This window comes from Scomber scombrus, chromosome 22 (assembly GCF_963691925.1).
Source record: "Scomber scombrus chromosome 22, fScoSco1.1, whole genome shotgun sequence".
In the NCBI taxonomy this organism is placed as follows: domain Eukaryota; kingdom Metazoa; phylum Chordata; class Actinopteri; order Scombriformes; family Scombridae; genus Scomber; species Scomber scombrus.
Window position 1 is genome coordinate 15,485,994 of NC_084991.1, and position 14,036 is coordinate 15,500,029.

General features: G+C 37.2%; 3 protein-coding genes across 4 annotated transcripts; 1 reads left to right on the forward strand and 2 right to left on the reverse strand.

The window, feature by feature from the left end:
* Positions 1-1,247: 1,247 nt before the first annotated feature.
* On the reverse strand, positions 1,248-4,007 carry pex26 (peroxisomal biogenesis factor 26). Its single transcript, XM_062443699.1, has 5 exons — positions 3,646-4,007; positions 3,417-3,557; positions 2,172-2,488; positions 1,930-2,070; positions 1,248-1,826 (listed from the first exon to the last, which is right to left on the reverse strand). Exons 1-5 carry the CDS (start codon positions 3,849-3,851, stop codon positions 1,714-1,716), a joined length of 918 nt encoding a protein of 305 aa, XP_062299683.1. The 5' UTR covers positions 3,852-4,007; the 3' UTR covers positions 1,248-1,713.
* Positions 4,008-4,166: 159 nt separating this feature from the next.
* Positions 4,167-5,829, forward strand: llph (LLP homolog, long-term synaptic facilitation factor). The gene is made up of 3 exons (XM_062443700.1): positions 4,167-4,229; positions 5,234-5,463; positions 5,633-5,829. Exons 2-3 carry the CDS (start codon positions 5,247-5,249, stop codon positions 5,803-5,805), a joined length of 390 nt encoding a protein of 129 aa, XP_062299684.1. The 5' UTR covers positions 4,167-4,229; positions 5,234-5,246; the 3' UTR covers positions 5,806-5,829.
* Positions 5,830-6,481: 652 nt separating this feature from the next.
* On the reverse strand, positions 6,482-12,896 carry hcls1 (hematopoietic cell-specific Lyn substrate 1). 2 transcript variants are annotated; one of them, XM_062443695.1, is made up of 16 exons: positions 12,787-12,896; positions 11,998-12,081; positions 11,801-11,874; positions 10,542-10,665; positions 10,338-10,448; positions 9,691-9,745; positions 9,486-9,596; positions 9,293-9,403; positions 9,085-9,195; positions 8,944-8,999; positions 8,408-8,477; positions 8,168-8,316; positions 7,912-8,073; positions 7,475-7,652; positions 7,322-7,390; positions 6,482-6,906 (listed from the first exon to the last, which is right to left on the reverse strand). In XM_062443695.1, exons 2-16 carry the CDS (start codon positions 12,079-12,081, stop codon positions 6,770-6,772), a joined length of 1,602 nt encoding a protein of 533 aa, XP_062299679.1. In that variant the 5' UTR covers positions 12,787-12,896; the 3' UTR covers positions 6,482-6,769. The 2 variants fall into 2 exon arrangements, with proteins under 2 accessions (XP_062299679.1, XP_062299680.1); XM_062443696.1 differs by lacking the exon at positions 12,787-12,896 and adding an exon at positions 12,198-12,217 and having other exon boundaries at positions 6,767-6,906.
* Positions 12,897-14,036: the final 1,140 nt, after the last annotated feature.

Here is a 14,036-nt window from a genome sequence, read left to right on the forward strand (position 1 = left end):
ATTTTAGGGCTGCAATGCCAATTAATCGATTAGTTGCCAACTATTTTTTTTACAAGTGATTAATTGTTTTGAATCATTTCAATCAAGCCCCAAATGATCTGATTACAGCTTCTCAAGTGAATATCTTCTGGCGTCTTGAGTCTGATTATCTTTGGGTTGTCGACTGTTGGGCAGGACCAAAATATGCATTTAAAGATGTCAGCTTAGGCTTTGGGAAAAAATAATAAATCTTTTTTTCCCAACTTTTTCTGACATTTTATAGACCAAACAACTAATAAATTAATCGAGAAAATAATTGACAGACTAATTAATCATGAAAATAATCATTAGTTGCAGCCCTAAACATACTGTGCATATTACCAGAATATAAAGAGTACTATATTTCCCTCTAACATGTAATGGAGTATAAGCAGGAAAAGGGAATATTTTAAGTACAAATACTTCAAGAATAAATGTACTTTCCTAAATAACATATTTTAACTGTTATTTCAATCTGCCACACATTGTGCATATGGGGGGATGTTTCATTTAGTTCAACAGTGCATTTAGAATCACTATTACTATGGTTAATAATAGTTTTTTTAATATCCAATGATATCACCGTAATAACTAATACTTGTGTGATATTTGAGTAATGTCTTTTTTTTTATTGATTGAAATTTTAAAATAAAACACTTAACATCATAAATAGGAGAGGAACAGGGTGTCTGATGTACTGAAGGTGTAGAGGAAAGTGTAATTATTGTCTTTAACTGTGTTTCTGTTTCTTCTCAAGTGATATTAAGGTTATGACGTTAGTAGCTTAATATATGATTACACACACACACACACACACACTTCCTGGGGCTTTAATCACAACCAGCTAATACTTGTCTATCCCTTACCTGCCCTCAACCTCAAACCAAGTATTTACCCTAAAATTTAATGAATAACATTATAGAAAAAGGGAGACGAGTCCCCAAAATCTGACTGTGCAAACTTAAATACAGTATGAGTCAAAAGTTTGGACACTAAGTCATTTAAGGGAAGGTCGGTTGTGTCCAAACGTTTGACTCGTACTGTATGTCCCAACAACATGAGTAATACCTGACACACACACACGAGCCTAAAGAAGTGACTACCTCTAGACATTTCTTAAATAAACCTTCCACTATGCTTTTTTGTCTTAAATTAATTTCAGTGCCAGATGTAGCCAAAGCATGCATCAAACGTGTTTAATGTGTTCAAAGAAAAGTAGCACTCAAATGTAGCTGTTCAAAAATGTGTTTATTTATTTTAATCTATTTCCCAGCTGTACAGGAGTGTGACTCACTCTCACAAGCCTTAAAAAAATAAAATTAATATACTATATCGGTATTAAATAGTTGTTATATACAGAATATATATTACATTAACCATTTGATCTGTTTTTTTGATCTGTAATTATTCCTTTCACATTTTATCATACATTTACTATGTTTCATGTTGTTTGTGCTGCTGTTATCTTGACCAGGACAGTTATGTAAAATTTATTTTTGACCTCAGTGAGGCATCCATGGTTTCTAACTCAAACATTACTAGACGTGTCCATATTTGGAGTCATAAAAGCTGTTAATATGACATATGTTTTTCATAGGTAAAAAGGGACTAAATCATGTTCTCCTGCAAAGAACAAGAAAGTGTAAAATGATTTCAAATGATGAGTAAAACATAATTAGACAGATTTTCAGTCTCTTATAGCCTTTTACTCTGAGTGAGGGTCTGATAGTAAGGCGCAAACATGGCACTCCACATCTGTTTGAGCAGTTGAAGAAGTTTGGAAATCCACATGAATGAAGAAGGAAGAGCTGTGGGCAAAGAACAGGAAGATTTATTTATTTCCAATCAGTTTTATTTATCTTTCAGCTAGCCCTGTTGATGTCTAAGATACAAAAAACCTCTTTATCCCACCTGGATCCATTCGGACAAGAAGCATGTAGAGAAGGATGGCAGCCAGAAAGACTCTCCGGAGAGAAAAGGAGCCAGAGCCGGGCGCCAACAGTCTTCTGTAGAGAAGCCTGAGCATGGCTTCTAGTTTATGGATTACACTACCTGTTTAACACAAACAAATAAGGAAAACCATCAGTCTGTATTATGGGATTTATGTGACGAGCTATAATACATGTCATCAGGACTAAACCGATATTTCTAACCTCGAGTTGAAGCAATTTGAGCAACAAGTTCAAAGTCTGGATTGCAAGGAGGATTTTCTTGATTCTGTTGCTCTTTTTCATCTACAATATCCAGCGCTGTCTGCCTCTGGTCTTCTGTGAATGCACAGCTTCCGACCTCACCTGCGATCAGCTCCCGCGCCTCTTCCGTGTGTCCGAGAGGTACGAGGACATGCAGCAGGTACAGCTCTGCAACTGTCCCAAAACCTGCTGCTCTACTGTTGGACAGACACTGTAACCAAACTCTGGACGCCTCCTGCAGCACAGCTGGCTCACCCACTTTAGAGTAAAGAAGTATACTGCAAATATAAGAGAAAGCAAATTAAATATGTACTTTAGAGCTGATGCAATGAGATGATAAATTGATTTGATTGACAGAAAAATAATCAGTGAATCATTGAAGTCATTTTTAAACATTTCAGCCTCCTAAATGTGAGGATTATTACATAGTACTTTGACCACATTTTGGTTTTGTACTGATGGTTGAAATAAACTAGAAATTTGAAGATTATAAGGGACATTTTTTACTTCTGAAATTTTACACACAAAGCGATTAATTCATTGAGAAAACATTGGGGAAGATGAGTCTATAATGAAAATAACTGTTAGTTGCTTCACTGATGTACATTATTTAATTTGATTTTCTTCATATTTCATCAGATTCCTCATCATTAGAGCTGCAACTAATGATCAATTTATCACACTTCCTAAACTGCAAAGTATTTTTTTCTGTTTGCTTCTAAAGATATTCAATTTACAGTCATAACAAAACAGAGAAAATCAGCAAAACTTCACATTTAAGAAGTTGGAACAGAGATACATCACCTAATACTCACTGATTACTTGATAACCATAATATTTAGACACTCCTTTTTCTGCCGATCTACAAAATAGGGCTTCAAATAACAAATATTTCATCTATCAATTAATCTGGCGATTATTTTCTCAAGTTATTGATTAGTTACAAAATGCCAGAAAATGGTGAAAAATGTTGATTACTGTTTCTCAAAGCCTGTGTTGACATCTTAAAATGTCTGCTTTGGTACACAACTCAAAGATATTCAGTTTACTGTCATACAGGACTGAAGAAATCTGGAACACGTTTCATAAGCTGGGATCAGAGACTCTGGACGTTTATCCCTTAAAAAATAACTCAAAATGAAAATTTATCAAAATAGTTGGCAGTTAACTTAATAATTGGCTACTAATTGCTTCATCTCTTCTCACCACATTTGCATTATTTTAGCTGGTATTTTCTCCTGATGCTCATAATGCTGAAGGACCCAGGAGAGGACACCATGCCACTGATTCAGCTCAGCCAGAGCCTGAATCCCTAAGATGCAGAAGCTGGCCTTTAACTCTGCACACCTGAGGAGATTAAAAAAACACAGTGAGTGAAACACACCAACATTCAGGCTGCAGAATAAATCATATAGAGTGAGCTTCAGTCTGTCACCTGTTGTCCTCTTGCTCCATGCTGGCGAGACTCTCCAGGCCTCTGTTGCATGTATCAAAGGCTGCCTGGAAGTCTTTATGGACCATTAGTTGCTCTGCAGCCGAGTCCAGCATGCTGAACATCTCTGATAAAGAAGGAGAGAGCGGAGGGCTGCAGACTGAGCCGCAGCTGCGAGCATGAGCCAGACTAGTACCAGAGCTGCTCATTAGGGTCTACTTTGTCAAAATGAAGAGGAAAAAACAGCAGAAACCGCAACTTTACACAACGTAACGAGTCGCCGCTTCACTTTCAGCAGCTTAATTTAACGATGGGTGTAAAAATAAGCGTGTTTGGAGGCTTCAATCATCCACTATCCTCTCCTGTACTTCTTGTTTACGTTTCGCAATCCCTCAATCCTTCCTCGATTGAGAATGTCAGCCAATCAGACGCCACGCTTCTCACGTTGACTCAGGCAGCCAATCATGTTGCAGTGTCTTCAGCGCCCGTCATCACGTAGTTTTTTTTACATCTTGTAAACACGTGTATGTACGGAGCAGTCAGTGTGCGTCTACGGAGACATTTCAGCTGCTAAAAACTCGTTTTCTGTAAGTTAAATTCACTGTTTATAATGTGGAAATGTTGCTAGCAGCTTGTAGGCGATAGCATGTTGAATTAAGTTGTTTTTAAATGCGTGTTTTGATAGGAATAGTTAGCAATTGGATAGCTAACGAGGTAGCTAACAGTTTGCTGCTATAGTTAATATTTACAAATCTAACATAATTGTCCAAGAAAAAACATAACCTTCAGTAATGTTAACCAGTTTTATCTTGGTGATTTGTAGTCATGTAATTGTAGTTTTTATAGTTGGCAACTAATCGAGTAATCGACTAATAACCATAACCTGTGTTTTCTTGGTGATTTGTAGTCAAGCAAGGCCATATAAATGATCAGCAAGTCCTTGGTTTTAAGCTATTCTTTCAAGGCTATTGGAAGATTATTAGAGATGCAACTAAAGATACATTTCATCTGCTTATTTTTTTGTTTAATAGATTAGTTATTTGGTGGTGAAAAATGTTTGCCAAAACCCACGCTGATGTACTGTCTTGATTGGTCCTCAACCCAAAGATATTTAGTTTGTCATAGAAGAATAAAGAAAACAGAATATTCACATCTGAGAAACTAGAATCACGAAATTTAAAGGATGACTCCAAACATTTAATCAATTATCAGAATCAGGTGATTCTTGTATTTAACATTTTTCCCACCATCAAACAGTAACAAATGTGTTGACATGATGTGAGACTTAAATAAAATGTTAAGATCAACATAAGACAACTGTGAGCAAGGAGGACAAACCATCTACTCACTGTCATGGCTTTAAAACTCTCCAGAAACACTAATTTGACAATTTGTTAAGTCTGCATCGCTTAAAAACAAATGTGGTTCATGGTTTGTTTGTTTTTTAAACCTGTTTAGAGATGTTTTTCCATTTTTATGGTAATTTTTTGGGATATGGAAGATGATCACTTAAAGCATAATCAATTCAGACTACCATCACTCTTTATTGTCTTCAGAAAGATTGTGACTGACTGGTCTGTGTTTATTTCAGAAAATCCTTCAAAATGGCAAAAAGCCTCCGGAGTAAATGGAAGAGGAAGATGCGAGCGGAGAAGAGAAAGAAGAACGCCCCTAAGGAGCTGGCCCGTCTGAAACAGGCTCTGGGTCGGGATGTGAAGGGAGACGCTGCGATGAGTGACATGCAGGAGATCGCCACTGTGGTGCCAGCTGACAAGATCAAGAAGCAGGCCGACGCTGATATGATAGATACTATGACCGATGGTGAGTGAGAGATTGAGCACAGCGTGGGTTAAATAAAATTCATAGATGCACAGAGCAATAAATTTACTACTGCAAATGTAAACAAATTATATTACCATTTTGCTTTTGGGACACACTGTATTTTTTTTTTTTACCGTAGTCTTAAATCAATGCCTTTTGTGTTTTATAGATGGGAAAATGGATATGGACGGCAAGCGCAGCAAGAAAACTCTGCTGGATGAAAATGGACAGTATCCTACGTGGATGAGCCAGCGACAGGCCAAGAAAATGAAAGCCAAACGGATGACAAAGAAAGGTGGTCAGGGCAAGCAGCAGAAGAAGAAGAAGGGTATCGCCTGGTAAAAGCAAAAGGAAGCCAAAAGATCTTTGCTTTGCCTTTAAAGACTTTTAACGCAGAAGCCTGGGATTGCTTCATGTATTCCTTACATACATGATAACTGTCGACTTCTGCTCTTGAATCTCATTCTCTCGGTGGATCTCACGGTTGTGCCACCGAGCCTGTTGTCGTTGTTCTGTTTATTCTCATGGAACGGCAGCTCCATTTTGACGTCAAGACAAGTTTTAAGAAAAAAATCTGTCTGGTTTCAAAGTGCAGCAAAGCGATGGCGGTATTAGACACGTATTCTCTGCTACAATTTCAACCATTTTGTAAGATTAAAGAAATGTATTACAGTCCTGTGACTTGCTCTGTTCACCATATTTTGATGTTGATTCTTCAGAATTTGTGTTGTATATCATTTTAGAGCTGGCCTTAAAGGTCAAAATCGACATAACATTGATAAGAATATTTTTCTGATATCAATGTTTATTCCACCTAAAGCAGATATATGTAACATCATATATAAATGCACATTTTTGATCAATTTAGTCATTTCTTAACCACACAGTCTGGTTGGAGTCATCAGTTTTAACAACATAATTATGTAAAATGATATGAAAGACAATAATATTGAATTATTGCAGCTCTAATACTACTGTATTGACATTGATCAGAAATAACTGATAAAGGTTTTTGGCATAAAAACAACAAAGCTTGCCTTTGTAGCATTTTATTGACTTAAATCAGTTTGTTGCAGTTATAAGATGTAACTTCACTTACCACTAATACACATTTGGTGTTCAGATACTCACTGCCACAAACTAAGCGCGATATTACACAGTAAAAGTAAAGAAGTCAAATGATCAGAAGCCATTGAGGCATACATTTTGCTGGAATGATTATATAAATATTGTGCTTAAATTCTCTCATTGACCTAAGAACAATTAGGTGAAGCTCGTTTAAAACAAAGCTTGCAGAGCATGTCGGTCACTGCATCAGCTGAACGTAAGCTGACGGGAAAAGACCGATGTGGCCGTTGCAGTGCCCCTTCCACCAGCCTTCGTCGATCATCTCTATGTTGGTGATGATGTCATCCGGGTTGAAGGAGATCTCATCGTCTGCGCCTGTGTGGAAAAAGAAAAACAGAAGAATGAAGACTGTCTTCGTAGGTATAGAGCAGGGGTGTCAAACTCATTTTCATTCAAGGGCCACATAATTTGATCTGATGTGGGCCGGATCATTAAAAAGATGGAAGAAAAGAGAAGGATAAGAAGACAAGAAGGAGGGAAGAATGGAAGGCAGGAAGGAAAGATGGATGGAAGGAAGGAGGGAAGGGAAGAAGGAAAAGAAGGAAGAAAGGGAGGAAGGACAGATGAAAAGAACACTGGAAGGATAGATGGAAAGAGGGAAGGAGGAAAACAAAGTGGGCCGGATTGGACAACTCGGCAGGCCGGTTCTGGCCCACCGGCCGCATGTTTGACACCCCTGGTATAGAGAGATGGTTGTTAAATGTAAAAAAAAAAAAAAGAAGTGTCGTACCTCCTTCATAGTCGTAAAGTGCTACTGCCTTCATGCCATGCGACAGGTCTTCATAGTCATTGTCAGCAGCTGTCAAATAGAAAACAAATGAATGAGTATTCCACGTGTGTAAAAGGTTTGATGTTTGACATGACGGCCCACTCTGAGACAGACCTGACTCTATATGAGGTGGCAGAGGTGGTGGTGGTGCTTCAGCGAGCTCCTCATACTCTCCTTCTTCCACTTCCTCATCAACATCTGCTGACCTCATGGGGAGTGGGGGAACATCTGATTCGAAGAAATCGTCGCCTCGCGGAGGCAAGGACGGCGGCTCGTCGTATCCTGCCATGTACTGGAAAAATTGCACAGGATATCTTCGGTTACATGACGTCAAACCCAGAAGATTTTAACATGAGACCCTGGACCACGAGCGACTGCAGTACAGGGATGCAATACTTTAAGGAATAGTTTTAACATTTTGGGAATTACTTTAATTTGCTTTCTTGCAGAGAATTAAAAGAGATTTCTTTCCTTTTCTTTAAAACTGAATTTAAAAGAATTTAAATAAAGCTTTGCTACAACTAACATTGATCTAAATCAGAGTGTCTCACCTCTGGCTCTGGTTCTGGTTCTGGCTCTGGTTCTGGTTCTGCCTCCTGTGTTTCTTCTACCTCTGGCATGTGGCGGGGGATCTCAGGTAGTGGCATGTCGTACTTTTCAGCCACATCTGGAACAGGTGGTGGATGAGCTTCCTGTTCTCTGCTGTCCTGCTCCTACAGGAAACATTTATCATTAATAATAATGCATGATGAGCATTTGTTAGCTTATTGCTCTTCGTTGTAGTAAAAAGTGGAGCGTTTGTGTTACCTGCTGTCTGCGTTTGGCTTCCTCTCGCTCTCTTGTCTCTCTCGCCTGTCTCCTGGCTCTCTCTTCTTCTGCTTTCTTTCGGTTCTCCTCGTCTGAAGCTTTGGCCATGTTCTCGAAACGGGCCTTCAGTTTCCCTGCGCCTGCGCTTGCTGCATAATACAGATGAATGAATGAATATGAACACAAAGCACCTGCAGCGGCACAGTGGGATGGATGATGTTGACGGAAAAATGAACTTACAGGCCTCTAACGGCTGCGTCTTTTCATAAGCAGAAGTCGGGGAGTCCATGTCTGAGAAGGTAGCTGCACTCTATGAGTAAACATCAGAGAAAGATACACTATATTAATTAAGTCAATTATCATTCACCATAATGAATACAAGTGCGGAAACTTGCCAGTCTATCGACTGTAAATAAATCTAAATGCCAACCACCAACCAATAAACCACATGTTAACCACACTCTTCATATCAGGCATTTTGCACACACATTTATTAATATTTCCTTATTATATATATATATTATTTTACATCAAATCTGAATTACTTTATAAAACCTGTAAACTACTTATTTAATTTAATGTGTAAATGTTACGTTACTGAAAGAGGCTAAAGATTTAAACAAAAATAATCAATATTAATGTAAATAGTACATCAACATTCATGCTAATATATCTTTCATATTCAAGTCCCATTAAAATAAAAACTGGACTCTTGGAAATTGTGATGGAGATTTTATAGAGTAAACAATAATAAACAAATATGAATTAACACTGACCTTATCCATGCGGTCTGCCTGTACTCCATAACGACCTCCAAAACCTGTTGAATAATCTAAACAGAGACCAGCTGGATCAGTCTGACGTACCGTAACTCTTCTCATAAGTGGGAATAAACATTTTTGTGGGTGTCGTCTCACCTTTTTGTGACTGATGTTTCTCCGTCTCACCCTTATAATCGTACCCCAAGGCAGCTTTATCTACTTTCTCCTTCTCGACGCCAAACTTCCCCCCGAATCCCTTCGAGTAATCTGGTAAAAAAAAAAAAAGAAGGAAGAAGAAGAATAAGAGTGAATGTAATCAGATATTTGGTAAGCAGAGTCAGAACATGCAATGACTTTAACTCACCTTTCTGTGACTGGTGCTTCTCTGTTTCTGCTTTATAATCGTACCCAAGTGCAGCTTTGTCCACCTTCTCCTTCTCCACACCGTATTTCCCTCCAAATCCCTTTGAGTAATCTGGCGAAAATAAAAACACAAAATTAAGCCACAAATGTCTAGAAAACTGTCACAATTAACAATTATTATGACTTAAACTCACCTTTTTGTGACTGATGCTTCTCAGTCTCGCCTTTGTAGTCATACCCCATAGCGGCCTTGTCCACTTTTTCCTTCTCCACTCCGTATTTCCCTCCAAATCCCTTAGCGTAATCTAAAACCATGTAAAGAAAAAAAATCCTGGATGAGGAACTTCTGTTTGGCAGCAACTTCCAAAAATAGTATATTAAATATTAAGAGAGCCAAACCTTTCTGAGATGCATGCTGCTGCACTTCTCCTTTGTATTCAAAGCCCATGGCAGACTGCACAGACAACAGAGACTGCATTTAATAATAATTATGATAACAGATTTCATACACTGCAGTTTACACCAAATTGTATGAAAACATGTAGAGAAATGAACCAAAAAGTGGTGACGTGGCTGTTGTCACCATGTGCTCTACGCTCTCTGTGACCATGTACATTTATTATTAATGTTGTAACTTTTATCATCATTCTGATTTCTCTTTATTATGTTTTTTTTCCTCTGTGTAAAGCACTTTGGATCTACTGTGTTGTGTTATGTGCTATATAAGTAAAGCTGGAGTTTAAGTTGAACAGAAACATTAAAATACAATGAAACTGAGACTGAGATGAACTGAGATTCAATAAAAGCAAATCTACTGACATTAACATTTAAAAGGTGAGTCTTTGTATGTTTTTTAAAGGAATTTACAGAAGTTACATGTTAGATATTTACAGGAAAATGCTGCCATTTCTTTACTGTTGATACATTTTCCACTATAGTGTCAGGAAGCCAATATAAAGATGCTAAAATTGGTTTTATGTGCTTGCTTTCTCTTGTTTTTTTTTGTTAAAAGACTTGAGTGTAAAACTGTCTGCTTTTCCTCTCACCTTATCCACTCGATCTTTCTGAACTCCGTATTTCCCGCCGAACCCTCGCGCTGCATCTTTCTGGGAGGAGTGCTGCTCGACTTGAGCCACGTAGTCGTGTCCCAAGGCAGCCTGGGTAGTCAGAGATACATTGATGCACAAACTAAACCCTCAACAGCAGGTGGTTTATATATAAGCATAAATTATATCAGAGAGTTTGTTCACCTTGTCCATTCTGTCTTTCTCCACTCCAAACTTCCCTCCATATCCATATGACGCTTTGGGAGTGTGCTCTTTACCCTTCACCTGTTCGTGCTCCGCAGCGACTTTCTGTCTGAGCGCTTCAATGCTGAAAAGATCATGCAGATGTCAAACATACTGACATCTGAAGGCCTGTGCACACAGTATGCACCAGTATGCACAATAATAGTAATATTAGTCATATTTACCTTTGACTATTTATACCTAATATACTCACATAAGACAAGTTAAACAAATGTATTTATATACTGTAGCACACATCATACATACTGTTGCTATTTTTATTATTTCCTGTTGTTCATATTGCATCTTTACCTTCTTATTATTTTTTGTTCTTTTGTTTTTTTATTGATGCTCTTTCTATTTTTGCAATCCACTTTGATGCCGTAATGCTGTAAATTTCCCCATTGAAGGACTAATAAAGGATTATCTTGTCTTGAATCAAACGCAAGGAAGAAGTTTAAAATGAACTGGAAACAAACTAAACTGTGTGAACCTGTATATACATTTACTGGAAACATTTACAATGTTTTGTGTCAACAGTGTCACAGCTCTTGTCGGTCTGATTTATTCATCCTTTTATTACTTTTATCACTATATGAGAAGCTTAAACCAACAAATAATTATATAGTATTTTAACTTGATGATTAAGATGATCAGTTCTCAGTAGAGCGACAAATTATTATTATTCATTGTCACATAAATGCACCTTTCTGCTTTCTGTTAATTGCTTATAATCACACAATAACATTGAAACCAGTACTCTGCACTTTCATTCATGTGTGATTTGATTTACCACATATTGATTTGACTGTATACACTGAGCATCAACTATGCCTCTGCAGATTTGTTCTGACACCTTTAGGGGACAGTGGAGTTTGGCCGAAGTTGTGAATATTAAAATAATATCAAATATGATCAGTGCTAAAAGTTCTGACTATATTTGAACTGTATTTCGGATGCAACATAATAACACCTTTGAGCAGTTTCTTGTCCTAATCTTAGATACACCTGCAGTGAGAACTTACATTGTTTTAAAGCTCACTGTCAGCGTGTCATCGTCATATATTATCCATATTAGGAGACAGTCTGACAGCTTGTTGCTCTGTTCTCACTTCCTCTTCCTGTTGCTACTCTGCACCCACTCTGACCTGCGTTTCTTGTAACCTTCTGACAGGTTCAATCTTTCATTTCCAGAAAAAACTTGGCTTTGCATCTATTACCTGATGTGCTCTTTACGTCCCGAACCCTCGACACTCTTGGCTCCCCACCTCTGCTCCTGCTCTGATACGTCATTCTGCAAAAAAAGACAAAAAACAGAGACTGTGGTGAAAATGAAGCGTGAAATCCTAAAATAAGACTTATTGCATTGGCATATATCTTCCCCTTAGTGATACACACTCCAGGAAGCATACAGTACCTCAAAGTCAGGGTCTGTCTCCCAGTCGTCCCCCTCTGCTGCCACCTTTATGCTCACATTGTGGCCCACGACTGACTTCCACATCTGGGGGAATAAAACACTTTTAACCACACATGACAGCGAACACTGAAGCCAGTATGTGAATGTGATTCATGTCCTGTTCATTTGTTCATAACTGCAAAAAAAACCCTTAAACTCACTGTTTATTCTACTATTTCTGCTATGTTGACTTAAAGAAAGAACAACCACAATAAGCTGACACAGCCACCATTTGCTGAAGTCTCAAAAAGGAAGTGAAGTTATTTTCAACATCATGCATCATTTCCCCATAATGAAACACACCATTTTATGGCTTCATGTTGTAAAACAACACTAAAAATACAAAATAAGTACCTGAGGAAGTATCTTTTCCTCCTCAGAGAAGTGTAACAACCATTAGGAATAAATCAGATCTTGCTTTTATTCACTATGAAGTAGCAGCAGCAGTAGACCTAATGATATTAATTATAATATTGCTAATAATATGTAACACATTGAGTTAACATACTATAAATGCAATCTGATGTCCCAGCTACCAATTTAAAAGTATTATTTCATCATTTTATAGTACTATCCTTTCACTTCTGAACTCACGTTTGACTATAAAGTTAAGTTTAGGTCAAGTTTCTTCAGTACAGTTAACAGTACAACACTCAGACTTACTTCCTTAATGAAATTCAAAGATAAATTAAATTAAAGTTAATCTGTTAAATCTGTTAATCAATTAGTTTGGGGAGAAATGAACATTACCTTTTAGCTGTGAGAAGTATTTATATCCGTGTGTGTGTGTCGATAACAAACGACAAACTTTGTTCTTCAGACAAGTGTGCAGCAGGGGATGGGCGAGGTGTGAACGCGCGTCATACGCTTGTGAACGCGCATGGATGTAAATAAATGAAATAGCAAAAAGTCGCAACGTAATTATATAATTTATAAATGTATACACTCATAAATGAATAGATATTATTACAGAAACGATAGCATTTTAACATTAAATTATACATATATATGTATTTCTATTTATTTATTGTTTACATTCAAACGCATTTTAACATACTATAAAGATGAGGAAGAATGCTGCGTTCAAGTTCTGTCGGACCTCTGACAACTTCGTGAAGACAATGTGGTTATTAGCCTACACAATAAAATAGAGGGTTTTTTTTTAGGTTACAGCGACTTTAGGTCACCAGCAGTTGAACACACCAATAATGACGGGTACACTTGATAATTACTGGCTATAAATCGTGCTTACTGCTTTTAATGTACTAGTTTACAGGTATTTAATTCTTTACTGTGGCTTCATCAGCTACACATTTCAAACAGAGCTACTAGAGGTGCAGCTCAATGACTGGATATAAAGATGTAAATGAATGAATTATAATCATACATTTATATTCATATAAAGTCAATGGTGCAGCTTTGTTAGAGGTGTGTGTGGGAGATCAACATCATCAACACTGATGCTGTTTTTATCCAGCATCCTTAAACATAACTTCACTCATACTTTACCTTTACCCTATTAAGTGTATATGATTTTTATCACAGTGAAGCATGTTTTGAACAATTGTACATATTGTATTATTTGACTTATTCTCAGATGCCTAAAAATATCAGGCAAAGGAACTACAGATGAAAACTTGCCCTTTTGACTTAACTCCGTTGCATTTACATTTGTTTGAATGTAGATTCATGCTTTATTTTCTCTTATAAATAAATTGAAGGCAGCAGAGGCTACAGCTGTGATTTAGGTGTTGTGTGGTTACTTGCAACACTTGGGGGCAGACTCACACAGTTTTAACATTGTAGTAATAACACAGAAACTGCACCCACATTATGGCAAATTTATAAAAATTATATTTTTAGATTATATTGTGACCAAAAATCATTTTACATTTCGCTTTCATGAACAGTCAAATCATTTAAGGCTTAAAAATAATAAAAATGAACTAAATAATGTTGATTAAACCCAATTCTACATTCAAGATCATACATTACACTAC